General features: G+C 48.0%; 1 protein-coding gene and 1 long non-coding RNA gene across 5 annotated transcripts in view; both read right to left on the bottom strand.

The window, feature by feature from the left end:
* The window catches only part of LOC132658493 (uncharacterized), a 67,332-nt gene extending 65,259 nt beyond the window's left edge, over window positions 1–2,073 (bottom strand). The window contains exon 1 of the long non-coding RNA XR_009598194.1: window positions 1,881–2,073. This is a non-coding gene — a long non-coding RNA (uncharacterized LOC132658493). The remainder of the gene's footprint in view (window positions 1–1,880) is intronic.
* A 1,959-nt stretch (window positions 2,074–4,032) lies between these two features.
* The window catches only part of INO80C (INO80 complex subunit C), a 70,566-nt gene continuing 46,690 nt past the window's right edge, over window positions 4,033–27,908 (bottom strand). Inside the window, exons 1-5 of one of the 4 annotated variants that reach the window (XM_027960718.3) lie at window positions 26,856–27,068; window positions 12,526–12,636; window positions 11,181–11,292; window positions 10,181–10,248; window positions 4,033–4,413 (exon numbers count right to left, since the gene is read on the bottom strand). In XM_027960718.3, the coding sequence (XP_027816519.1) occupies window positions 4,282–4,413; window positions 10,181–10,248; window positions 11,181–11,292; window positions 12,526–12,636; window positions 26,856–27,011 (579 nt within the window). In that variant the 5' untranslated portion in view covers window positions 27,012–27,068 and the 3' untranslated portion in view covers window positions 4,033–4,281. Of the gene's footprint in view, window positions 4,414–10,180; window positions 10,249–11,180; window positions 11,293–12,525; window positions 12,637–17,120; window positions 17,244–25,134; window positions 25,392–26,855; window positions 27,069–27,908 lie in introns of those variants that run through there. The other 3 variants (XM_015103598.4, XM_042239389.2, XM_042239391.2) reach the window with 3 other exon arrangements.

The raw sequence follows: 27,908 nt of genomic DNA, 5'->3' as shown, positions 1-27,908 counted from the left end.
TCAAACTTTCAGTTTCCATAAGCCCCTTTATGCTCATGCAGACCACCAATTTAGGTAAAAAATCATCACAGTTTTTAGTAATAAGAATTTCATTCTTAAAAAAACCTTTTCATTGTAAAGAAACTCAAACACCTATGAAAGCTGAATAGTATAATGAACCTCGGTGTAACTACCACTCGGCTTCAACAGTTACTGACTCCTGGCCAATCTTCTTTCAACACTGTTCCCATCCCCTTCCTAGCTCCTGAATTATCCTGAAGCAAATCCCAGATAGCACATCATTCCATCCATAAATATTTCAGTATGTGTTTCTAAAAGATATGAATCCTTTCTTTTAACATTACAAGACCATAATCACAACTCAAAATATTCATGAGTTCCTAAAAACTAGTCAATATCAAATTTCCAGTTGTCTCAAAAATCTTTTTGTTATTGTTTGAACCAGAATCCAAATAAGGCCTGAACATTCCTAGCAGATAAAACATTATTTTAAATATTACTAATCATTTCTTACACTTGTGAGAGGACAACATTTTCAGTCTCTCCCCAGGGTATCTGCCCTCTTTGTTCTGGTTTCTTTACTCTGTACTCCCCCAGTTTATTTCCTTGCTTTTTAGCTTTGCTAAGTTAAGACCCCCAGTTCACAGTTATAGGTCGCTGGGTACAGCATCTGGTGCTGATGTTGCTTTCTGATGGCCCTGGATTCAGAAGGCACAGATATCTCACTGATAGTACTTTTGGCCCAATTACAAACCACATTCAAAATCCAGAATGATATGTGATTTTACCTGGGAGATGGGTACCCCTCATCCACACAGACTGCCCCCAGCTCTGGAAAGCATCTGCCCAACATTCCAGGTCATTCTAAACTGTGTCCAGTAATAGATGGCTTTCTTCTCCTCTCAAAGACAAGTGTCAGATACTGGGAAGAGTCAAACTTAGAGCAGACTGGATCTCAGGTTGGTTTTATGAAAATAACCTGGTTTCTCAGCTACTTGTTTTCTCTTTTAAAGGACTGAGTTCATCCTTTGAACACTACAGGCCAGCACCAGAACTGATAAACTATCTCAGACTGATCACCAGTGGATGTGCCGTGATGCACAAAGTCACGTGTCATCCAAAGATGTGGAAAGGCCCTCTGTGGGCAGAGGCGGGGTCAGAGTCTTGGAAAAAGCAATTAAAAGGACACCAAGAACGTCCAGGTAAGAGGCGATGTTGGGTAGGAACGGGGCTGATAGGAGAGAAAGGAATAGTGTGAGAAAACGATCAGAGACTGGGTCCAAATTGAACATGAGGAATAAATATAGAAGAGGGAGGAATCTTCAGTGACGTTCAAGTTTCTGACTCCTGGGCTGGTTGTTGTTCAGTTGCTCAGTCGTGTCCAAGTCTTTGTGACCCCATGGACTGCAGCACGCCCAGCCTCCCTGTCTATCACCAACTCCTGGAGCTTGCTCAAACTCATGTCCATCGAGTTGGTGATGCCATCCAACCATCTCATCCTCTGTCGTCCCCTTCTCCTCCCGCCTTCAATCTTTTCCAGCATCAGGGTCTTTTCCAATGAATAGGCTCTTTGCATCAGGTGGTCAAAGTATTGGACCTTCAGCTTCAGCATCAGGCCTTCTAAAGAATATTAAGGATCGATTTCCTTGAAGATTGATTGGGAATCATGAACAGACACACACACATACATAGGAACCCCCTTCCAAACTGCTCATGGGCCCAGGGTATACAGAGATGGCTGAGCTGTGAATTAGAAAACATATCTCATGGGAAATACTCTCTTTATAGTTGCAGCAAGAGTCTCAACACTGACTGCACAACTAACTCATCCAGGGAGTTTAAAATAAACACCACGCCAGCCCTCCTCCTGTATTACCTACCCCAGCTTAGAAGAGCTGAATGCCGATCTCTGTGTATTTTGACCCCTGCCCACCGCAGAGGTGATGCTATCACACAGCAGGGCTGAGAACGCTGGACCAGGCGTGCATAGCGACGGCACCAGGCTATCTGCCTGTTCAGAACTGCTAGGAGGACTCCTTGGAGCTGCTCACAGCCCGAAGCTTAGTTTGGCTCAGCCTGAATCCCCGTTGCTTAGGGTGAGAGAAGTGACCTGACCTTCAGAACTTAGCTCTCTGGCCAAAATAAGGGCTGGCAAGGAAGACCTGGCAGGGGAACAGGAAAGAAGGGAGCCAGGTGTCCGGCATACGTGCTTCCCCTCTGGCTGCGGAAGGCGGCAGTCTCACCCTCCTGTCCCTCACAGTCATGACGGGATACTGGTCAAATGCAGATGCCCCGGCCCTACTCCCTGCATTAGTTAGAGGTCTAGTGTGTAGCCCAGGAATCTGCATTTCACGGGCCCCAGGTGACTTCCAGAGAGCAGGTGGCACACATCCACTGCCCATCCCCAACCTTGAGAGGCCCACAGGGGTCTGTGGCCCCACCATGGACATGTGCCCGGTGGGGGCCCTCTTTCCTCCTGGACATGGCCCAGGAGAGTCTGAAGTCAGGACTGAGGTAGCGGCCAGCAAGCAGGGTTAAAAATGATTAGAACTGCCATTTCTAGACATAGTTAGAACTGGAAAGTGGGCCACTACACAAACGGGGGACCTTCCTGGAAAAGAAGTGCACTCGCCCCAGGTGTCACAGACGGTGGAAGTGGGGCAGGAAGGTCCCGTGACTCACTGGCTCCTTGATTTCAACAGAAATGTGGGTTTCCCAGGCCGAGTGCGGGAACCCAGGGAGCAGCCTCTGGCCTTGCAGAGAACTTCTGTGTCGGCGGTGGGTTTCTAAGTGCGGTTTCTGGGTCAGCAACATCAGTCTCATTAGTTAGAAATGAAGATTCTCAGGCCCCACCCCTGATCTATGGCTCAGACACTGGGGCTGGCCGGGGGGCATCTGAGTTACACTGAGGCCTCAGATGGTTCTGTTAGCGCTGAGTGCCTCAGCGAAGCCGTGAGGACTTCAGGGCTCGTAGGCTTCAGAAAGGTCCCTGCTCTCCTGGCTATCAGCCAGCCCCTTTTCATGGGGGAGGGGGAAGCACACAGCACCCCTCCCACCCCTCTCACCCCCTCCCCCCCAGCTACAGGGCAGGGGCTGAATGACACAGGATTCCAGGCCGCTGCCGCTGGCCCTGCACGGAGGCCCCAGCCGACTCTCGGTCTTGTTTTCCCTTTCTCTCCTCCAATACTTTGGCCAACTCATTGGAAAAGACCCTGATGCTGGCAAAGATGGAGGGCAGGAGAGGGGGGCGACAGAGGATGAGACGGTTGGATGGCATCATCAACTTGATGGACATGAGTTTGAGCAAACTCAGAGTTGGTGATGGACAGGGAAGCCTGGCGTGCTGAGGTCCATGGGGCTGCAAAGAGTTGGACACAACTTAGCAACTGAAAACCACCACCACCCAGAGGGGCTTTCCCTCAGAAAGAAAGGGTACTTGGGGACCTAATCTTCAAAGCAGAGCCAGCCCCAAGGCCTGGTTCCACTGTCCCCCCAGCAAAGACTTGCAGGAATGAGGCTCAGAGGGGCTCGGAGGCCATCTCCTCCTGGCCCAGGGTGCTTTCCTCTCGGAGGAGGGGAAGTGGGTGGCTTCCCATGCCCGGACAGACGCCCTCGTGGAAGGGGTGACGAGGGTCACACCCCACACCTCCAGAAACAGGCCAGGGCTAGTGTTTTAGTCAGCTCAGGCTGCTCTAAATGCCGCAGACCAGTCAGTGGCTTACCTAACAGGTTCTAGAGGCCGAGAAGAGAGGCTGATTCAGAGACCACGGCCCAAGGCGAGGACAGAGCCAGGGCAGCAGGGTGAGCTCCTCTGTGCTTTCTCTTCCAGCCCCAGTTCTGGACCTCTTCCAAGCATTCCGATCAGAGACAGAGATGAACGTGCTCAAGGCAGGAGTCACAGGGATCAGGGACAATCCAGCCTTACTGTCAGGACGCATCGTAGAGTCTTTAAAAGTGTCATAAGAGACTCCATAGCTTTGAAGCCAAAATTCAAGGACTTACTTGGGTTAAACTAAAAGCACAATTTTCTACTTTCTTGTCAAACAACTTTATTTGAGGCAACAACTGAAGTATAATTTAATTCAACAGGAAATATCACACTTGGAGGGAAAACAGAAAAAAAAAAAAAAACCCTCCTTCAATGAAAGCCAAACATTCTTTCCAAGGCACAGCACTGACATTTCCAGATTGACAGCAGAAGTTTGTTTCCATAAAACAAAATCTTGATCCCAAAGTCTGCCTTGGGAAACGGTTTTCCACCTCATCTCCGTTTCTCCAGGCTCAGGGAACGATGCTTGTGGCTTTCCTCAGGGCCAGGTAGCCCGTGACCACGTCGGATGGCAGCCGCCGAATGTAGGAGAACTCTTCGATGGTGCTGAAGCGCAGCTTGCTCTGCGGGTCCGTGTAGTTGGCCTGGGTGAGAAAACAGGCAGACAGAAGGGTAGAGAGGCGTTGCTGGCAGTGAGATTCAAGTTCAAGTTAAAAATTAGTTTTCTGGTTTTTACTCAAAGTGCAATCAATGTATCTTCATGATGTCTGACTGTGTCACCAAGAACGCCCAATCACTCACTGTGGGAAAGACACGTTAATCTCCCCAGACTTGCGAGATGCTTCAGGGTACGGACAGGAAGGAAGGGGAATAACCACAGCAGACAGCTGGGGAATATTCTGCTTGGTGCCTCAGGGCGGCAGGCACCCGTCCAGACTGCACCCACCCCCACTCCACTTACCCAGGGGTGCTTCTCTCCTGCTTCGCCCCTCCCCGCTCCCAAGGCTCTCCAAAGGGCTCCCCTGCAGGGCTGGGATGGCCACCCCACCCCCTTCCACTGGAAGGGACTGCCACCAACACCTGCAGCCAGGGGCATCGTCACAGCCTGCAATTCTGATCACGTCTTTTCTCGTGAAGTCTCTCAACGGCTCTTCTCTCTGCTCTCAGGACAAAGGCCCAAGGCCACAGCACAGCTCCGCAGACACTGCCTGGGACCCCCCCTTCCCGAGCCTCTTCCTCAGCCACGTGTCCCCTACTCTGTGGTTCCAGCTACCCTGGCTCTGACACCCTCCTTCCTGTCCTGCCCATTTGCCCTTTTCTTGCTCAGCAATCAGTCGTATCATCTGGGAAGCCTTATCTGTCCCTGTAGGCGGGTCAGGACCCCACCCTGGCGTTCACCTCAGCACCTGTCTCCAGTGGAATGCATATCTCTGCTGCTTTTACGTTTATTATCTGTGTGACTCTGACTGAAGTCTAGGCTGGGAGGCTCCATGAGGCCAGACTCCCGTGGTCTGCTTATCACTGGATCCCAGCTGCACTGTTTCCTGACCGATGCAGAGCACACAGTGGGCCTACAGCGAGTGCGTGTCCCACGAATGAGGGATGCGTGGGTGAACGAACAAATGAATGATCAGGACGAGCGTGGAAAAGAGAAGTTGTTTCCGCTGACATATCAAACTTCTCTTTTGGCCTGTTCTCCCCATTTGCAAAGTGAAGAAAATACTCACTCACTGTCTACCTCAGGGCACACGGCTCCTACAGACTTTGAAACAGAAAACATGAGGCTGAGTCATTTGGAATTCCTTTAAGAAATTAGAAAAGATGCCACTAATGTCTAGACAGATAACAGCCAATTACTCAAGTGTGGATTGCCTGTGCCAGCGCTGGTCGACTGTGTGGACCCAGACACCCAGCGATGCGATGATTTCAGGAGGGAGGGAGGCTGGGTGAAGAGGCAACAAGCTGAACAGACTGAGTCATGGGTTTCTCAATCTCTAAAGAGTCTCAGTTCCACCACGGGGAGCTGCCTAAAGCATTTAAGGTCTGCATATCAGGAAACTGAGATTATTCCTAAAAAGCTAAGATTAATTAAAGCTCTATACAAAACAAACCTTTGATCCTTTGGCTTAGTCTAGCGACGCCTCTCTGTACCACATTTCCTTCAGCGACGCTCGTGTAAAGGCAGGCTTAACTAGAAAAACAGCAGCGGGTCCCTTCAGAGGGGCCACGAGGTGGTGAGATGCACTGACTGGCAGGGGAGGCTGCCCCGCAGTTCCCAGCAGAGGTGCTGGCGAATGCATCTGGCTTTGATCATCTGGCCTTCGCGGATGAACCAGCCCTGGCCTGCCTCCATCTCTGCGGCTGCCCCACTCCCACCGTCAAGCTGTGCCGAGCCGGCCCGCCCAAGTTCAGGCCTTACTGCCAGGAAGGCTGACTGACTGACTGACTGACTGAAGTCGCTCAGTCGTGTCCGACTCTTTGCGACCCCATAGACTGTTGCCTACCAGGCTCCTCTGTCCATAGGAGTCTCCAGGCAACAGTATTGGAGTGGATTGCCATTTCCTTCTCCAGGGGATCTTCCCAACCCAGGGCTCGAACCTGGGTCTCCTGCATTGTAGACAGACGCTTTTACCATCGGAGCCACCAGGGAAGTCCAGGCTGCTGAACCGATACCAAGGGACTCAGGGTACCGCTGCATCGACAGGAAGGTTGACGTAAACATGCACAGACCGGAGCTGACCGAGTGTTCTGAACAGAGGGAAGGAGGCCGGTGACCCCCCCAGAGACTGAACGAGCAGGGAGCTGGACTCCTGTGGTCTGTCCTCCTCTGGACTCCGTCCCTCCAGCCTGAATGAAGCCAAGGCCCCCTCCCCAGAAGGCAGGGAGCAAGTGGCTTTAACGCTTCCCTTGTTGCAGGGAGCTGGGCAGCGAACGCTGGCCCCCACCTCCCCCAGGACCAAAGCACTTTCCACAGCCTTGTAACCGGGGCTCAACACAGGTGTGACCCTGCGGGCCTTCTGGCCAGGCCCCCACACAGGGAAACAGCCCCTCACTGGAACAGACGCGTCAGTGTAAACACAAGCCTGGCTTTATTTTTCAATTACGTAAGTTTAATTTATACAAGTAGCAGGTGAACATATTCTTTTCTTAAAAAAAAAAGAAAGAAAAACATTGCCAATAAGACTAAAGTCTCCTTTTACAAGTCTGCCTGCCAAGCAGGAGACTTGGTTCGATCCCTGGATTCGGAAGATCTCCAAAGAAATGGCAACCCACTCCAGTGTTCTTGCCTGGGCAATCCCATCAACAGAGGAGCTTGGGGGGGCTCCAGTCCATGGAGTTGCAAAGAGTTGGACATGACTTAGTGGCCAAACAACAACAATAAGTCCTTTATCTTCCCCCGTGGAAACCACTGCTCAGCGGGCACCTTTCCAGACTTTATATATATATATATAAAGTATATGTATGTATATATGTATATATAAAGTATATGTATATATATATACACTCTTACACACACACACACACGCACACACATATGCTAGAGAAGCGCCCAGTGACTGGGTACTGATTCTTACTTGGCAGTACCATGCACTTACACTGCTTTGTACCACATCTTAAAAGTTTATCCATGTTTTTACATATACATCAACCTCACAGAACAGGATGAACCCCTGGCCCCTACCCCACATTGAACGCGTGCTCAGTCACTTCAGTTGTGTCCGACTCTTTGTGGCCCTATGGACTGTGTAACCCACCAGGCTTCTCTGTCCATGGGATTCTCCAGGCAAGAAATACTGGAGTGGGTTGCCGTGCCCTCCTCCAGGGAATTTTCCCGACCCAGGGGTTGAACCACGACTCTTAAGTCTCCTGCATTGGCAGGTGGGTTCTTTACCACTAGTGCCCCCCCAGGAAGCGACCCCCACCCCACCCCGCTCCGGTTGACCTTTATGTTGCTTTCAATGTTTTCCTTGAGTGTTTTCTCCTGAGCATTTCTGCAGGAAGCTCCTTGTACATACTATTTCTCTAGGGCACTGGCTGGAAGACAAGTTGTTACATTGTAGGCCTCTACTTTTCTGTCTCCCTTGGTGGTACCATTTGTTTTCCCAAGAATATGCGCCAATGTAACTCCCATCTCAAAACAACCATATAGGAAGTTGTCCATTTCTGTATGTTGGTGGCAAGGCATAGAAGCCAATGTCTTCATTTCTCTCCTATCCAATGGGTCTTTTTTCTAACTATCAGTGAAACCGAACATCTACTTATCAGTTTCAGTGAAACTGAACATCTGCATTTCCTCCTTGTAATTGTCTATTCATAATCTTTTAGCTGATTCTTCTATGGGATTGCTCCCTTCTCTAGGGGATCTTCCTGACCCTGGGATCAAACCTGAAATTGTAGGCAGATTCTCTACCATCTGAGCCACCAGGGAAGCCCCACAATGATTTGGTAGAGTTCTTTGTATATTCAGAATGTCTCAATTTTTACATACAGTGGGGCAAAAGGTTATGAATAACATGACAAGTCCTTTAGCAATGGCATAGAGAGGCCTGGAACAACGCTTTTCAACATGAACAAAATTCCCTGGTGGCTCAGACAGTAAAGTATCTGCCTACAGTGTGGGAGACCCGGGTTCGATCCCTGGATCAGGAAGATCTTCTGAAGAAGGAAATGGCAACCCACTCCAGTACTCTTGCCTGCAAAATCCCATGGACAGAGGAGCATGGTAGGCTACAGTCCAAGGGGTCACAAAGAGTCGGACACGACTGAGCGACTTCACTTTCAACGTGTGAAAACCATTGTGCTAGCAGTGGATGAGCTGCGTGGTAACGGTGAGGATAAAGCTATGTTCCAAGGGGCCACCCTCCAAGTCGTAAACCAGGGCTGCTATAAGCTCAGCACAAAATGGAACAGGGAGAAATTTCCACTTTGGGCCAGAAAAGAATAACTGGTGCGAGACTAGTTCTCCTTCCATAAACAGCTATTAAAATGGGTCAAATATACAAGGCAACTATTCTCTGGCAGGAGACAGGAGATAGCCTAAAACTACACTTCTCTCAAATGGAAGCTTCCTCAGGGGACCTTTCGGAAGAGACACACACCCATGAGTAGACGAAAGGAAGAGCCCACCAGAAGCACAACCCACACACACCACTCCCTTCCCCCACCCCCACACACTTCTCCTCTCCCTGTTTCTTAGGCTCATTATATTTAAGGTCTGTGTTAACAAGTCTGAAGAGTATCTGCTCCTCTCTGGAAGACAAGCTAAAAACATACAACTAATCCAGAGCGGAAAACTAATTTTTAAAAAAATCTTTCCTAGTGTAAACTGTATATCATTAATTTAGTTTGTTACAGAGGTTGGAGTCATATATTTTCATAAAAAAGTAAACAATTTAAATGAGGTATATGGTCTTCAAAAAATAAAGTGTCTCATTATTTCCACAGTTATGGGAGGAAGCCCACCTTCCAAATTTAATAATAATGAAAAAGCATGATGAAGTTCTAGAAACTTCTATACTTCATCCACATTCTGAAAATAAGGAAACAAGATTCTCTGGGGGTACACTGAGGTTCATGGACTTGCCCAAGTCCCACTCATCGAACCACACTGCTGGTTTTCAAACTGTGTCCCCTAGAAGCACCATAGGGGTCCCTTTTTTGGGGAGTGGGCAGAAGGACAGAGGACCAGATCCACACGGGCCCACAGTGAGCAGGTGGGCTCCAGGGGATTCCGTAAAAGCTCTCATTTGGAAAAGTGATTCTGATGCTTAAAAATAAATATGAAAATCACTATCTTTACCGTAGTGCCTCTTTAGAGAAGTTTAAATTTTTTAAGTACAATCATCTCTAAGATGTAAGGAATTTCTTAAACTTTAGACAAAAAGAAAAAATGTTTCTTTCATGTTATCTCATATAGTTAACAAGGAGAGGAAAGGAAAGTAATACTCAGGTCTCCTGCTTTCTGGAGCAATGCCTGCTCCAGGCTGCCCACACGGATGCCTCAGGTTGCTGCTGCTACCTTTTAGTTGCTAAGTCATGTCCAATTCTTTGCAACCCCATGGACTGTAGCCCACCAGGCTCCTCTGTCCATGGGATTCTCCAGACAAGAATACTCAGAATGAGGTTGCCATGTCCTTCTCTCGGGGAGCTTCCTGACCCAGGGATCGAACCCGTGTCTCCTGTGTGGCAGGCAGATTCTTTACCACTGGGCCACCTGGGAAGTCCCCACTCTTGGTCGCTGCCACTCTTAAATAACTGCATAAACGCTTCTGTACAAACCCATCACCTGTTCCCAGTACACGAGCTCCAGGCAGGACCAGCGTTGCTATTCACCACGGTCTAAACAGAGGGTACAGTGAAATTTCCTTTTCGGTTCAGTGTTGTATGACATAGAGGTGTGCTGATACTCACAAGAAGACCTGAAACATCAGAATACTTCTTCGCTGGTTTAAAGGATGGAGGAGCATCAATACTGAAGTCTGGAAAAAAAAACAACAACAAGATGCTAACTAAACTGGCTTTAGAGCATTCAGATCCCTTCCCCGTTTTCCCTAAAAATACTGCTTGATAATATTCCCAAACTTTCTACTTTGTGATTAAGTGCTCAGACAATTCTCGGGGAAATACTACAGGATGCCATAGGCCAAGCACAGGCTTTAAGTATGGCTCTGCCTTGTCCCCGGGGACCCTCTACTCCAGCAGAACCACCAGAAAGCTCATCTGCCCACAAGCTGCTTTCACGGTCTCTGGCTACACGGGCTGATGGTGATGAGGTGTCAACAACCCACTAATTGGATCTGAACATCCGGACACCGGAATGTCCACACCCAGGCATCTGACTAGCTCATCTGTCATCAGTCTGAGTCACCCCCACGAAACACATGCCGTGGGGCAGGAGATGGAAGGAACTTTGAACCTGTACTTTCCACTAAAGTTGAGCAGAACATACAACAGACATTCGGAAATACTGTAGTATAAAGCGTTCACTCTGAAAAACACTGGCTTGGAGAGTAAAACAGAGCGGGCCTTTAAGCTGCTGGTGAGAAACCCTCCTAAAGCTTGGACAACATTTTACTTGGAAACACATTTTAAGAGTAGACTTTTGAATAAGCAGTTTGTCTAACAGCAACACCCATATCATCATATCTGGACCTGCTTCTCCAGATTGAAATGTTAACAGTGACACTAAAAACCACACATCCATGACAACGCCAACACACACAGATTCAACACAGAGCATAAAGCTATGAGGAAACACACACAGAATCTCCCTACATTGGTACTGCTGTAGAATTCCTAAGCTAGAAAGTGTTTCTCCATGAACGCAAACGCAATAAGATAACGCGGGTTTGTTATAAGAAGGTTCCTAGTCTGAACATTATGAACACATAGGAGGGTCTAGACAGCTCACAGTTGGGATCATTCAGTTGCCATGGCAATGCCCTTTCAGCAGCCAGGATCTGTTTCAGGTTCTTCCAGGTTCTGTTCTTCTTGCCAGCCACTGCACCACCATGGCCAGAATGCTCGAGGCACAAGCGTGGATTAGAAGAAACAAAAATCAATGGAGACAATCATTTCAGCATCTGACATTTATGCTTATTCATAACTGTAATAAACCTTTCATTTAATCAACAGTCAGTGTACCCTAAGGCTTTAAAAAAACATATTACACCATATACCTTAAGCTTACTTATTAAAAAACACAGCTTTTGGATTTTTAAAACGCATGAGTTAGTCTCTGATGGAATAGAAATAAAGGGTTATTCTTTTAATATGCACATAGAAAAGCACATCCTTTATTGGGTCTAACTTTATGGAATTCACTCATGAATTTCTCACTACTTTAAAATAAGTTTACTACAAAGTTAGATTTAAACACATGACCACATCTCTCAATTCCTTTCTGAGGGCCAATCTCCACCTTGTAAATTACTGGAGCTCCAGGAAAACCCAAGGAAGCCTCCCTCATGACACGGCAAGCTTTCCGGAAATTTTTTTCTTTTTTGTCTTGTGAAGATGACAAAATGAAATGGAAAGAACACAAAAGTTACAGGCATTATCAATGCTGTATTTTCAAAGGTAATTAGTGAAAAAATAAATTGGAACGGTATAATCAGAACCATGGAATTTATCCTACCCCTCAAGAACAAAAGAAAGAGCAAAAGAAAGAGGCACCTATATCTACTTGATAGCACCAGACCTTAGATGCGCCTAAAGAAACTAGCGAGGAGCATTCCTCCTTTAATCACTGCACACCTTATCTAAATCTCACGAAAAAAGGAAGGCGAGCAATCATCCTGGAAACGACACCCTAAAAGCAGTATCACTGAATGAATTCCACAGAATCCTTGGGAACTGGGAGAGCCACAGGAAGGGCTCTCCTGCCCCCAGACCTCAAACCACAGTCCCTGGAGGAGGGCATGGTGACGCAGACTGAAGGAGAAAGGCTACCATCACTGCCCGGGCTCCAGACCAACCAAGTGAGGTCAGAGGCCGAGGCATAGTTGTTTGTTTTTTCATTTATAAAACACCTTAGATGCTTCTGGGGCTCAGCATAGTGAACCCACCCGACGGTGCAGGAGACCCGGGTTCAATCCCTGGGTCAGGAGAAAACCCTGCAGAAGGGAATGGCAACCCACTCCAGTATTCTTGCCTGGAGGAGTCCACTGACAGAGGAGCCTGGTGGGCTACAGTCCATGGGGTCGCAAAGAGTCGGACATGACTGATCAATGGACACTTTCACTTTAGATGCTTACCACAAAGTTGGGATCCTTAAATGGCAAAGGTTTGGCAGCTTTCTCCATGGGTCCTGTGCTAAAATCAGAGGGCACCATCTTATTCTCACTCACACCATCCATGCTGATACCCTTAAAACAAAATAAGAATAGTATGAGGTCAGTGTCCTTTAGCTGAGCTCCCTAACTCAGCAGTCAACAAGATGTAAGATGGCAGCACCAGACACAGGAGAGGAGACAGGGTGCCGGGAGCCCCAACGGGGGGTCTGCATGGGGTGGGGTCGGGGGGAGAACCTGCCAGGCTGGGGGCCGCACCTGTCCGTGCAGAGGCCACAGTGGAGGCAGCTGGGACTCCAGCTGCCAGACGTCCTGGCTCTTCTGTGTGCCAAGCACGGTGTCCTACCACTACAAGGTGAAAACTGAGGCTCAGGCAGACAGGTTCAAGGCCCCACAGTAACTGCCTCTGGATTCAAATCCAGTTGGGGCCAATGCCAAAGCCCCACCATCCCCATGACTCCATGTGGCCCCTGCTCCTACTGATCTTGTTAAATTGTGTCTTGAAACATTAAGATGGAAAAGATCCAGTCCCTTGAAGGGTCTCCAGTCAGAAAACCCAGGCTGGTGCTGGTACGCTTCAGGGCACAATAGAATGCAGGCATTTTGAGGAGGAGAATAGACAGGAGGCAGGGGGCCTCGGGTCAGCTGGCTGTGGCAGAATGCTCTGACAAGCAGGCTCCTGGACTTTAAATCAAAATGCCTTTTAAGCTAAGAATCAAGAAGAAAAAAAAAACAAGCCAAAGCAAGAAATCACTTCTGATTTGTACTGCAATTTCCAATCTTCCCAGACTGCAACAAACGTTTTTTAATGGATACATAATTTATACACAGTGAAACACACAGATCTTAAGTGTAGGTTTCCTGAGTTTTGCCAAATGTTTCCATTTGCGTAACCCAGGTCCCTGTGGAGACAGACTATTTCCATCTTTCTCAGAAAGTTCCCTCCAGCCCTCTCCTGGTCAGTATCTTCCGCCCTCATGGACCACCACTGTTCTGAATCCCACGTTACTTGGGCCTGTTCTCGAACTTTATGAGTGGAATCCAACAGCACGTGCTGTTCGCTGTGTTTGGCTTCTTTAGCCCGGCATACAGTTTTTGAGGTTTATCCATGTCACAGCATGGACTGGTGGTTTGTTCCACAGAATGTGTACACCACTCTTAAGAGTAGTATTCCCCTGTATAGGAGGTACCAGTGTGTTTACCCATTTTCTTGCTGATGAAATGTGGGTTGCTTTCAGCCTTCAGCCATTATAAAGCAAGCTGCTGGCAACATTCTGTACAAGCCTCTGCATGGATGTACGTCTTTCATTTCTCCTGGGTAAGCACCTACATGTGATATGGTCAGGTTACACAGTAAGTACGTGTTTAACTTTGTAAGAAACTGACTAGTGCGTGCGTGTGTAGTCGCTCAGTCCTGTCCATTCTTTGTGACCCTTTGGACTGTGACCTGCCAGCCTCCTCTGTCCACTGGATTTTTCAGGCGAGAACACTGGGGTGGGCTGCCACTTCCCTCCTCTAGGGGATCTTCCCAACCCAGGGATAAGAAAACTGACATACCACTTTCCCAAATGGGCTGCCCTCTTTCACACTCCTAGCAGCAGAGTGCGAGAGTTCTGGTTTTATGTATAGATTCCACCCCCACCTGCCCCCCCTAAAATGGCCTTCATGTGGGGGAAGGAGGGAGGGGGAGACGGGGACCACTCGCTCTGTTCAACAGTCCCCTGAAGGGTCTCTCCTCAGACACTTCCCAGACTCCTCTCCAGGGTCTCCCCTCCCTGCCCCCTCCCCCTGACCCTGGGCCTGTGCACCCTCTCCTCTGCTCACGACCCCTCTGCTACCCGGATGGCCCCTCCCCTCATCCGACCCCCCATTCATAGTTTTTCCTAACTTTTCTCCCCTCCAAGGCTGCTCAGACGTCCACTCTCTAAGAACTAAGATCCCTCCGATTCCTCATCCTTTCCCTACCATTTGTAGCCCTAGTTCTCTCTCTTTCTCCTCCTTTCCACCCCTCCCTCCCACAACCCTTCCTTCCTTCATCGGGCCCTTCCTCAGCTCTGGGGTTCAGAGGAGGCCTGAGGCCCACTCCGTGTTTTGCAGCACACTCTGCGACACACTGTTGGATATAAGTTTGATGTCTGTCCCCTGCTGACAGCTGCCCAGGGCTTCCCACCACCCTTGGGATCAGGCACAAATGCTGGCCTCCTCTCCAGCCTCCCCTCTCACTCCCCCTCCCTCCTGTATTTAGTATTTTCTGGTCCCCAAACCCATGGAGTCATTTTCTGCCAGCATAAATGGTCTTCAGTGTTTTCCATTTTTTATTTATGCTTCATAAAAGTTTCCGTTGGGATTAGCTCATGTCAGTTTTAATTTTACAAGAAAGATAAGATCTAGCATTTTGTATGTAACTAACTTCTATTACCCTTGTGATTTTTCCTTCACGGTCCTAAAATTTCTGTGGGTATTAATATATGTGTCCTGGGAGACCCAATTTGATGGAGCTTTGATTTTTTCCCATCACATTTAATCAGTAACCAACATAACCTTGTGTAGTTTTGGCCAGTTGTCAATGCTATTTTGTGTTGACTATTTGTAAGAGTAATATCATAAATTGGATACATAATTAACAGCTGTATTTAAGTCTTGGTTTAGTCAACGGAGGGCTTCCCAGGTGGTACGAGTGGTAAAGAACCTACCTGCCAACGCAGAAGACGTAAGAGACCTGGGTTCAATTCCTGGGTTGGGAAGATTCCCTGGAGTAGGAAATGGCAACCCACTCCAATATTCTTGCCTGGAGAACGCCATGGACAGAGGAGCCTGGTGGGCTACGGTCCATAGGGTTGCAGAGAGTCAGACATGACTGAAGCGACTTAGCATGCAAGCAGTCAATGAAACGATAGCAGCTTTGTGAAACAGGCAGGGAACAACAGACTGGAACAAGGAGACACAGAGGAGAGAGGTGAACAGATGAGGAGAGGGGCCGATCCGGGAGTGAGAAGGCACAGGGGCCTGAACATCCCGCTTCACCAAGTGGCCCAGTCTTCCGTGCCTGCGTCTAACCCAACACCTAGCACAGAGAAGCACCAAATAATCACTGGCTGATTAACTGATTGGAGTTAAGGAAGAAGACAATGCGGCGTAACTCTGTCAGCGTTCGTTTTTGAAATGCATATGTTCAGGGGCTCACAGCAAGGAATCGCCTCTGGATGGGAAGCAGCAGCCAAACCCAAAGAAACACAGGAAGGCTAATTCAGAAATGACTGGGTTTGGTTACCTGCGGGTGCAAGGGAACAGGGTGGAAGTAAAAGAGGAGTAAACATCTCTGAGTATAGCTGTCCGTAGTTTTGACCTTTTGAGGCATGCTAAAGTTTCACATACAAATAGACGGACAAATCCAACAAGCAGGGGGCAGCAGATAGAAAAAATGGAATGCAAACAAGAAACCAAATCAACCTGAGGTTTGAGTGAATAACAGACACACTAAAAGGGAGGAAGGGAGAAATAACATTAATGATATGAACACAGTACTCCGAACATATAACTCAAGGTGAGAGGCAAAAAGAACCATGAACAATCGGGAGGTTTGTTTCTCCCAAGAGGACAGGTTAATAGTTCCGAAACTTCTTAATATGCGTTCTAAGATGAGGCAAATAAGGAATGAGGCACAGCTAGAATGAACTGCGTGCTACTGGACTGAAATCACAGGTTAGTGATATGAATTCATGAGTTTAACACATAGATAGAAAGATAAACATGGAAACGGGGACTTCCCTGGTGCAGTGGTTTAGAATCCATCTTCCAATGCACGGGACATGAGTTCGATCCCTGGTTGGGGAACTAAGATCCCGCATTCCACAGAACGACTAAGCCCACACGCCACGACTAGCGAGTCTGTGAGCTGTGGCTCCTGAAACCTGCATGCTCCGGGCCCCATGCTCCGCAACAAGAGAAGCCTGCACATCACCGCTAGAGAAAGTCCACATGCTCAAATGAAGACCCAGGGCAGCCAAACTTAAAATAATGAGAATAATAAAGAAATGGATACAGGGGCATGGGGGGACAGTCATACACACACTCACACACATGAGCCCCTACATTTCCTAATTTCTTCCATGGAGATGGCTAGAAACATGTCAACTGCAAATCGGCTTGCCAAGGCATTTGCCATCTGCCTCTGCCGAGGACGGAACCCCGTGCTGCTGCGGCTGCACATGCCCTGAAAGGAGTTCAGGTGGAGAACAGCAGCGAGGCTCTCTGTGCTCCAGGAGGACTGGTGGACAGCTCCTCAGATACGAATTTTCAGGAACTGAGTTCACGGTCCCAATCCTTGCACCTCCTCCTATCTACAAAAACACTAGATCCCTTCACAGCGACATCAGCTCCTCCTGACTAGAGGAAAACCTTTCGTAAGATAAGCATTTGATTGCATGGAACTCCTCTTCACGAAAATCTTATTTATTGACCTTCCCCCACTACCTCTCTGGAGCAGTTTCTCAGAGCTCTTTGAGGTGCTGTCTCCCAGGCTGCAGTCCTCATTTTGCCCCAAATAAAGCTTAACTCACCACTTTCACCTTGTGCATCTTCTATCAGTCAACACACAACAGGCACAACAGTGCTCAGATCCTGGTTTCCAAGTATTGTTCTCCAAGAACAAGCGATCTTTGAAGAAATGGCTGATTCCAGGACTGGGGCAAGAAAGTACATCATGAGTTTTTGGTGCTGGAAGGTAAGAAATCACTTGTATCAGTTTGCTAGGGCTGTGTAACAAAATATTAATACCACAGACTGGGTGGTTTAAATAAGAAAAATTTAGTTTCTTAAGGTTCTAGAGACTAGAAGTTCAAGATCAAGATGTCGGCAGGGCTGGGTTTTCCTGAGACTGATCTCTTTGATTTATGGATGGCTGTCTTCTGACTGTGTATACACGCCCCTATGACAGCCTCCCTCTTCTTATGAGGACACCAGTCAAATTGGATTAGGGCTCCACCCTATGACCTCATGTAACCTTAACTACTAATGGCCCTATTTCCAAATGCAGTAACTTTCTGAGGCATGCTGGAAGTTAGGCTTTTAACAAATGAATCTTGAATGAACACAGTTCAGTCCATCATGGCACTCGAAAAATGCCACAGGTAAAGTAAAAGACACAAGAGTCAGTTTGAAGAGGTTCCCACTAGCAAACCTGGATAATTTGCTCAACATCATCAGTCATTGCTGCTGCTGCTAAGTCGCTTCAGTCGTGTCCAACTCTGTGTGACCCCATAGACGGCAGCCCACCGGGCTCCCCCATCCCTGGGATTCTCCAGGCAAGAACACTGGAGTGGGTCGCCATTTCCTTCTCCAAGGCATGAAAGTGAAAAGTGAAAGTGAAGTCGCTTAGTCGTGTCCGACTCTTAGCGATCCCATGGACTGCAGCCTACCAGGCTCCTCCATCCATGGAATTTTCCAGGCTAGGGTACTGGAGTGGGTTGCCATTGCCATCAGTCATTAGGGGAATATAAATCAAAACCACAATGAAATATTACTCCATACCCACCAGGATGGCTCTGCTCAAAGGCATAATAACGTGTGTTGGTGAGGATGTGGAGAAACTAGAACCCTCACACACTGCTCATGAGAATGTACAAAGGTGCAGTTACTTTAAAAAACAGTCCAGTGGGTCCTCAAAATTTAAGCACAGAATTATCATATGACCTAATAATTCAAGTCCTAGGTACTTACCTAAGAGAATTAAAAACAAATGTTTATGCAAAGACTCGAACATAAATATTCATAGAAGCATTATTTATAATAGCTCAAAAGTACAAACAACCTAAATATCCATCAACCAATGAGGTTGATGCATAAACAAAATGAGGTTCATCCATACAGTGGAATAGTCTACAGTTGTAAGAAGGAACAAAGTACTGATACATGGTACAACACGGATAAACCCTGAGTATATTATGCTAACTGAAGGAAGCCAGACACAAAAGGCCACCTATTGTATGGTTGCATTTAGCTGAGGCACCTAGAGTAGTTAAATTCACAGAGATAGAGAGCAGGCCAGGGGTTGTCAGGAACTGGCAGGACAAGAGACTGGGGAGTGCTGCTGCCGGGCAGGACGTTGCTTTTGGGGGTCACGACGCCAGCGAGGAGCAGGCCGGTGGGCGTGGACTGCCAGGACACAGGGCCTATAGGGCGGCCCATGTTAAGGGAGAGAGAGAAAAACAACTCTAAGAACTACATGGTGAGCATCAGGTCAGACCAGAAAAGCCCAGCCAGCTGGGGCCAACTCGAGAAACACAGGTGGAATGTGAAAGAGGTTTCCTGGGGCCAGATCCACTTTAAGAGTCAACTTCACTGAGTTTTTCATAAAGAAAGTGACTGCTCACATAACGCCGTTTCCACCTGGGAGAAAAGAAACAAACGGAACTGCTCAGAAGCAAAGAGGAGATACTAGAGGGCAACGAAGAACCAGGCCCAGAGTGCTCTGCTGGTGATTCCAGAACCATCCACGGAACATGCCTGGCTCGCAGGGCACCGTCCTCAGGAGGGGCGTCAGCTTTTTCTTCTGGACCAAAAGTGTGTGTGGTGTGTGCTAAGCTGCATCAGTCCTGCCTGACTCTGTGCGACCCTGTGGACTGTAGCCCGCCTGGCTCCTCTGTCCGTGGATTCTCCAGGCAAGACTACTGGAGTGGGATGCCATGCCCTCCTCCAGGGGTCTTTCCAACCCAAGGATCAAACCCAAGTCTCTTATATCTCCTGCACTGGCAGCAGGGTTCGTTACCTGGAAGCCCCCAGCTCCTAAGTGGGGAGGCTCAGAGGTGCTGGGTGCACAGTGAAATCCCGGAGGGAACACAGAACATCCCTTTGATAAGGGTTGTTTGCTCCCAGGTCCTGGAAGGCCCAGGAGGACGTGGCAGGAATGCCTCACTAGACTTGGGCTGCTGAGGAATGCAGGTGCTTTGCAGCCCACGTGGGTTGGGAGGGCAGGGACCCCACCTGGGAGACAGACAGCGGCCAGAGGGAGGGAGGCAGTGTGAGGAGAGGGTGGGGGCCTCTGTGCTGGCCACTCCAGCAGCAGGAAGGAATTGACAAGGCCGCGCTCCAGCCCCGACTCCAAAATCAACCCAGCCCTCCTGTTTGTCTGATCACCTTTTCCTCGTCGCTTCCCAGTCCGCAGGCCAGACCTCCAGCAGCTGAGGCGGGGACAGGAAAGGACACCATCCTGACACCAACTGGGCCACTGTCGACCCGGGGCCGCTTCCTGACCCTGAAACAGTGACTGCTGGCTTCCCTCTCTGAGCAGGTGCAAAGAACACGTGGCTCTGGGCCCAGGGCTGGGTGCTCTGCTTTTCTTTCCCCTTTAAACCCACCCTCTGTGGTACTCCACCCTCGGTCTTCCCTTCCCCTGGGCTTCTGCCAAGCTGGATTCCTGGGTCTGAGATGAGAGGGTAGGATCGAGTCCGGGAGGCAGGGCGGCGGTGAATACACGACTAGGCCATTGTTAACATTAAGAGACTTTAGGAGCTGAACCGCTGAAGACATGACTGCCCTGCGGTCAGGAAAGAAGTGATGCCTGGCCCTGAGAGGTGTCCACTCTCTGCAACACAAAAAGAGCTAAAAAGACCCTGATGCTGGGAAAGCTTGAGGGTAGGAGAAGAAGGGGACGACAGAGGACATGAGTTTAAGCAAGCTCCGGGAGTTGGTGATAGACATGGAAGCCTGGTGTGCTCTAGTCCATGGGGTTGCAGAGTCGGACACGACTGAGCGACTGAACTGAAGTCCCAAGGAAGAGAAACCCAACCCGCCAACAAAGGAACACCTGACGACCCCTAAGTGACTTCAGAATCAGCCAGGCCTCAGCTCGCCTGCCTGGAAATCCCAGTCACACAGCTTTGTGTCTCCAGGGCCACTCACAGGGTCCTGACTCCGACCGAAGGGTAACTGGGGCCTTCTCCCTGTGTTTACACAGAAAGAGACAAATGTCCTCTGTCTCATTATGTAAGAACCCGACGCCCAGTTACATCTATCTAATAGTAACCTAGATTCAAACACCTGAGCCTAGTCTACAACTGCAGGGCTACTGTAGGGTTATTACTTGAAACAGCAAAAACGTGAGACACAATCTAACATCCAATCAAGTCAATTAAGTAAGAGCACTTAATTCCTTGTGAAGACAATCAACACAGAGAAAGGGCCAAGAAACAATGCTAAGCGGAAAGCAGGGCCCACAATGTTATACACCAAATACAGTTTATGAAAACCTGTATCTACACGTAGAAAACACGAATTATCATAGTTGTGGGGAAGAAGACTGGCTGGCGTTTTATGGCCACTTTAAAAATAGAAAAAAGAAAACTAACAATATGATTTTTTCAAAAGGTGAGGTAGAATGATTACTTTCTTAAATGAATAAAGCAAGCCAGTCTAGTGTTCTCAAGCTGCCTCCAATGACAGAAGGGTCTCCTGTCTCCTGTACTCTGCACTAGGCTTCTAGAGAAGCAACTGTTGCCTCTCAACTTATATAGATGTTATAACTGCGTCACCATCATAAATCAGCCTATTAGGTAACCTATTACCTAATTAGGTAACCTATTAGTCTGTAGGTCAATTAGGTTCCTTTGTAGATTTTATTAACCTGAATAGCCACTTGGAAAATATAAACTGCCCTGTATTCACAGAGAAGGACTTGCGGACACAGAGGGAGGAGAGGGTGGGATGAATCAAGAGAGTATCACTGACATATATATAGACTACTATGGGACTTCCCTGGTGGCTTGGTGTTAAAGAAACTGCCCACGATGCAAGAGACTTGGGTTGGATCCCTGGGTCAGAAAGATCCCCTGGAGAAGGGAATGGCAATCCACTCCAGTATTCTTTCCTGGAAAATCCCATGGACAGAGGTCCATGGGGCCACAAAGAGTCAGACACGACTGAGTGACTAACACACATATACATATAGACTACCATATGTAAAATAGATAGCTAGTGGGAATTTACTGTATAACAAAGGGAGCTCAGCTCAGGTGCTCTGTGAGGACCTGGAGGGGTGGGATAGGGGTAGGAGTGGGAGGGAAGCTCAAGAGGGAGGAGATGTATGTATACTTATAGCTGATTAAAAAGCACGTTTAAAAGCAGAGACATTATTTGGTCGACAAAAGTCCATCTAGTCAAAGCTATGATTTTTTCCAGTAGTCATGTATGGATGTGAGAGTTGGACCATAAAGAAGGTTGAGGGCCAAAGAATTGATGCTTTTGAACTGTGGTGCTGGAGAAGACTCTTGCGAGTCGCTTGGACTCCAATGAGGGCAAACCAGTCAATCCTAAAGGAAATCAACCCTGAATGTTCATTGGAAGGACTGATGCTGAAGCTGAAGTTCCAATACTTTGGCCACCTGATGCCAGGAGCAGACTCATTGGAAAAGACCCTGATGCTAGGAAAGATTGAGGGCAGGAGGAGAAGGGGGCGGCAGAGGATGAAATGGTTAGATAGCATCACTGCATCAATGGACATGAAGTTAAACAAACCCCAGGAGACAGTGAAGGACAGTGGAGCCTGGCATGCTGCAGTCCATGGGGTTGTAAAGATTCAGAAACAACTTAGCGACTTAACAAGTAGCTGATTCACGTTGTTGTACAGCAGAAACTAAGGCAATATTGTAAAGCAATTCTCCTCCAACTTTAAAAAATGCCCTGTATTGATCTATAAAATCTCCCACCCCAAAGCATTTCTCTGCACCTGGGATATGGTTATATTAGAGATCTAATTATATCTTCTCAGATGTAAAGCAGTGAGAGTGACGTTAAGACAGGCAGTCAAGAAAAGGAATGTAGATGCTGGGTAGTCCATTTGTGTCTCAGTACCCACTCTATCACTGTGACCACAGAAAAGTTACTTAACCTCTCTATGCGTCTGTCTTTTTATCTGTAGAATAACAATTCTCAGAGGGTTGTTCGGAGAATTAAACGAGATACCAATTAGAAAATACTTAGAACAGTACTTGGTATACATAGTAAGTACCCAATAAATATAACTATTATTATTTGTCACGATTTCTTTCACTTTAGCACAGTGTATCTGTTTTTCAACCCAACTTAACACTAGTCATTCAAAGTATCAGGACCAAAATGGATGGGAGGTGGCACTTTCCAAATTATAATGTAAGTAATCAATAAATATGTTAGTTATACTGAAAATCTAAATCCAAACAGAAGAATTGTAGTTTTGTGACAGATGTACTACTTAGCAAGCACAAACACTAATGATTTCTGCTGAACTAAAGATTCATCTTGATGAAATAATAAAACAAAACTGTTTTAGTACTCAAAGTATTTAATCTCATTTTACATGGCTGACATAAATGAGACATCTATAAATGCTTTGCTCCAAATACTTTTAGGTCAAAAAGATTCCCTTCAACCCCTGAGGATTTCCAAGCAGTAAGCCCTTTATATTTCATCCATTCATTCAATTTCACTTCAGAAAAAGCATGCACCCTCTGCAAAAGTAAAACCCACCTTAACAATCCATCAAGTTATTTTCACTAATTTCAAAAAGCACTCTAATGTCTATGTGAGTGTCCTGCGTAAATTTCTAAATCCCATGAAAAGGTTAACAGACAATTTTTTTTTTTGTAAGACACAAAATAGCTGAAATGACTGAAGTAGGGAAATTTAAGATACTGAAAGATCTGTAAATTCCCTTTTAACTCAATAACTATGATCATTTATATAGAAAAACACTCATTTCCCACTGATGACACTTTGAGCATCCTGACACTTGGGCATAGCTCCAATTCTGGAAGGCCTTCCCCAGTCAAACCATCCACTCCTCAAAGGCCGCCTCTAGTCCCTCTTCTCTCCACCTCTCTTTCTCTAGTGACCATCTCCGGCTCTGTGTCTTCATCTTCCTGTGTCCCACCACTAAGGCACCAATACCAGAAAAGACCCATAACTCGCTTTGGGGCATGGTTAGAAATGATGAGATTTTCCCATTTCAGATATGCGACAGGTAGAATTCAGAGATGGCCCTTAAGATTCCAGGTCTCTGGTGTATATACACCTTGACCCCGTTTATAGGCAAATGCTAATGTATGTACCACTGTGAAGGGATCTGTGATATATTGAAGGGAAATGCAACATATATCTTATATTTGAAATAAAACTAAGGTCTCAGGTCAGCTGATCTTAAAGGAGACTATCCTGGTGGGCCTGCCCTAATCACATATACTCTTTAAAGCGGGGCTCAGAGTCAGAGACAAGAGAAGTCAGAGACATTTGAGGAGCGAGAGGGATTAGACACAAAAGAGATTCTCAACAGCTGGCTTCAAAGATGGAGGAGACCGTGCGGCAAGGAACGTGGACGGGGACGAACTGACAACCAGGGGACAGGGACTTCAGTCCTACCGCTGCAAAGAACTGAACTCTGCCAACAATCTCAATAAGGCTCAAAAAAGATCCTCCCTCAGAGCATCTACCCAACAAACCAGCCCAGCCGACACTGTGATTTCAGGGATCAGGGAACCAAACCTGTCTCGCTGTGCCTGGACTTCTGACCTACAAAACCAGGAAGTGATAAACCGGTGTTATCTAAGCCACAGAATTTGTGGTCATCTGTTACGAGAGCAGAAGAAAACTACTATAATATCTGTAGGTCATTCGCTCCTCCTGGAAGGATTTTGGGAGGCCAGGGACAAGCGATAATCCACTGAAATAACTTAAGCATACTGCTGGAGACAGAACAGACATCAATACTTGCTGACTGAACTCAACATAACTGAAGGCTGAGGACAATTTAGGAAGATTCCAGGCAGCCCTCAGGGCAGCACTGTGCTAATGCCTACATTCGCTGCGGACCAGGGAACGAGGATGCAATGTTATGTTGGCGGTGGTGGTGCTTTAATCGCTCAGTCGTGTCTGACTCTTTGTGACCCCATGGACTGTAGCCCACCAGGCTCCTCTGTCCATGGGGATTATCCAGGCAAGAATACTGGAGTGGGTTGCCATGCCCTCCGCCAGGGGATCTTTCCAACCTAGGGACTGAACCTGTCTCCTGCCTTGCAGGCAGATTCTTTACCACTGAGCCATTTGGAAAGTCCTGGCGCTATGCTAGAACAGGGGGGGGAAATCTAAGACTTCTGGAGAAAGAAGACAATTTTTTTTTTCCTTCATAAGATACTGAGGGTGGGAGTCAGGTAACTGGCTAGCCACCTCATTAGTTAAACACCAGCCAGGGAGAGGTGAACAAAGAAGTCACTATTCCCGGGAATGCCCTTCTCTTTCCAGCCCAAGAAAGGGCTGAGGCTGCTGAGATGGGGTACACCTACAGGAAGAACCTAGGCAGCCCTTCCCATTACTGAAAGCTCTAAGACCAGCAAGGTTGTGATGTCCACCCAGTGGGGTACTGGAAATCCCCCCATTCAGAAGGCATTCATCCACTTTCTGAAGCTTGCTCTGGTGGTGGAAATTGATGAGCAGTGCTACCTTGGGTCAAGACAATCATTCCTCTCAATAGGTACTGACTACATTCTTTGGTCTTGGCACAGCTGGATATCAAAATGCACTGAGCACATACTGGGAGAAGGTACTCACAATGCATATATCTGGCCGAGAACTCCGTGCATGCTAGTGCATGCCTACTAAGTCACTTCAGTCGTGTCTGACTCTTTGCAACCCCTTGGACTGTAACCCACCAGGCTCCTCTGTCCATGGGATTCTCCAGGCAAGAACACTGGAGTGGACTGCCATTTCCTCTTCCAGCCAAGAATATATCAAGAACTCTTATACTTTAGTTCCCTGGTGGCTCCGTGGTAAAGAACCCGCTTGCCAACGCAGAAGGCTTGGGTTCGATCCCTGGGTCAAGAAGATCCCCTGGAGAAGGAAATGGGGAAATACTGTTTCAAAAACACCGTTTCACAGAGAAATCCAAACACACACAAAAGAATATGCTCTGTAAGAAAAGAAACAGTGTTAGTCACTCAGTAGTGTCTGACTCTTTGTGACCCACGGACTGCAGCTCACCAGGCTCCTCTGTCCATGGGATTCTCCAGGTAAGAATACTGGAGTGGCTTGCCATTCCCTTCTCCAGGGGATCTTCCCAACCAAGGAATCAAACCCAGGTCTCCTGCATTGCAGCCAGATTCCTCACCGTCTGAACCACCAGGGAAGCCCTATGCTCTGTATGATTCCATTTATATTCTGCTCAAAAAGACAAAGTCAGTCTATGGTGGGAGAAGTCAGAGTAGCAATTACCTCCAGCTGGGAGGGAAGAAAGTACCAACTGGAAAGGTCACCAAGGAATATTCTGGGGCTCTTAGAAATGCTCTCTATCCTAATCTAGATGGTGGCCACATAGGCCACATATGTAAAGTCACGGGTCTATACTCTTAAATTTTGGCATGTCACTGTATGCAAATCATACATAAATATTTTAAAAGGAAAAAAGTGTACTACCAATTACCAATGGAGAAAACCATAGACAGCTAATATCGCTAGACTATCCTTCTGGGTGAAGGATGCTACACCTTGTGCTGGAGAGCACAAAGTTAACACACTCCATCTTTGCTCTCTCCCGGCTTTAAATAAAATACAGGAGCCAAGAAAAACACTTATCTAACCAAGCTACTCTTGTGCTGTAAATACTTTTCTGGAATCATGGAGCCCGGATCGCCCAGATGCGGTGAAGTCGTGCCAGGCGCTGGGCTCAAGAGCTTTACGACCATGATCTCACTGAATCCTCATAACAACCCCATGAGGTAAGACCAAATCCACTCTGGGGCAGGGAAACTAAAGGTCAAAAAAGCACTTTCCTGAGGATGAGGGAAACCATCCATAGTAATACATCTTTATATTCCTCCACACGGTTCATTAGGGCGCTCTGTACCTCACAGGCATCTGGTAAATGTCTGAAGAAAGGACCAAGGCGAGACACACGCTAACTTCTGCTTCACTGAAACTCACATTAAGAAGTCCAGAGCCTCGCTCCAAACGAGACTTCGACGGGAAGAGGTGGCCCTACGATTAAGGCAATAACAGCCTCCCCACCTTCCCTGTCCTCGTTCTGGACAATGCAACGCGGGTGGTTCTTTAATCAAACCCCACGTAGGCAAAGTAAGAAGGTGCGGAAAAAAGTTTCACTTGCACCAGAGCCCGCATCTACCAAAGAGGTGTGAGTGTACGGCCCCGCCCACACGAAACGCCCAGCCTCGCTGAGCCCCACCCACTCGGGCCCGCGCAGGCGTCCTCGAGCCCCTTGGAACGGGGGGGAGGGGTGGGCTTCCGCGCACGCGCAGATTAGGCGAGTGACAGGGTACCTGCGCAAAGCCGGAGGCGGACGCCTTTTTCTTCTTGCTGGCGCTGTAGCCCCCGGCGCTGCTGCCGTTGTGGGAAGGACTGGCCGGCCTCTTCTTGCTGTTCCGGGCTATCCCCGGAGTGGACGTGGTGGCCACAATGGGAATCTGAGCCGCCATTCCCACCCTGAGCCTTGCTCCTCCCCCCCTCCCCACTCGGGTCCCGGTGCGGGCCCTGGAACTTCCGGCCCGCTGTACTTCCGTCTCGATGGTTTGAAAACCTGGCCCGGACTCGGAGAGCGTGCGTTACTTCTCTCTGGGCCAGATCTAAAAGGCGGAGCTCGGAGCAGCCTGTTCCTTCCGGGCGGGACGGCGTCTGCCAGGGCCGAATGCAGCTCCTCCCGCGTGTCGACGCCGGGCACGTGCTAGGACGTCCCCAGGGATGGAGGATTAGACCATCCCACGATCTGTTCTGATTAAGTGGATTTTTAAAAAGTTAATCAACACGTTATCTCTTCTCAGGTCAGAAGATTGATCCCTTTTGTTGTCTGTAAGTATACAAGTAAGGGCATTGTCTGTGGACCAGTACTGCTAGGCTCCTGGCTCTCTCAAACGCAGCCTTGTTGCTCAGAAGTTTGTGTTTCATGGTACCCAGATAAACTTGAAGGGTAGAGTGGCTGCTAACCTTGTAGGGGTCACCGACCCCACTGAGCGTCTGAGCTCCCCCTCCACACCTCCTCGTGCAAATGTACTGTTCAGTACAGTCGCTCAGTTGTATCCGACTCTTTGCGACCCCATGAATCGCAGCATGCCAGGCCACCCTGTCCATCACCAACTCCCGGAGTCCACCCAAACCTATGTCCATCGAGTTGATGATGCCATCCAACCATCTCATCCACTGTCGTCCCCTTCTCCTCCTGTCCCCAATCTTTCCCAGCATCAGGGTCTTTTTAAATGAGTGAGCTCTTCACATGAGGTGGCCAAAGTACTGGAGTTTCAGCTTCAACATCAGTCCTTCCAATGAACACCCAGGACTGGTCTCCTTTAGGATGGACTGGTTGGATCTCCTTGCAGTCC

Source organism: Ovis aries, chromosome 23 (genome assembly GCF_016772045.2).
Source record: "Ovis aries strain OAR_USU_Benz2616 breed Rambouillet chromosome 23, ARS-UI_Ramb_v3.0, whole genome shotgun sequence".
NCBI classification, from domain to species: Eukaryota; Metazoa; Chordata; class Mammalia; order Artiodactyla; family Bovidae; genus Ovis; species Ovis aries.
Note: the sequence above shows the minus strand (reverse complement) of the source record. Positions and strands in the feature narration are given on the sequence as shown.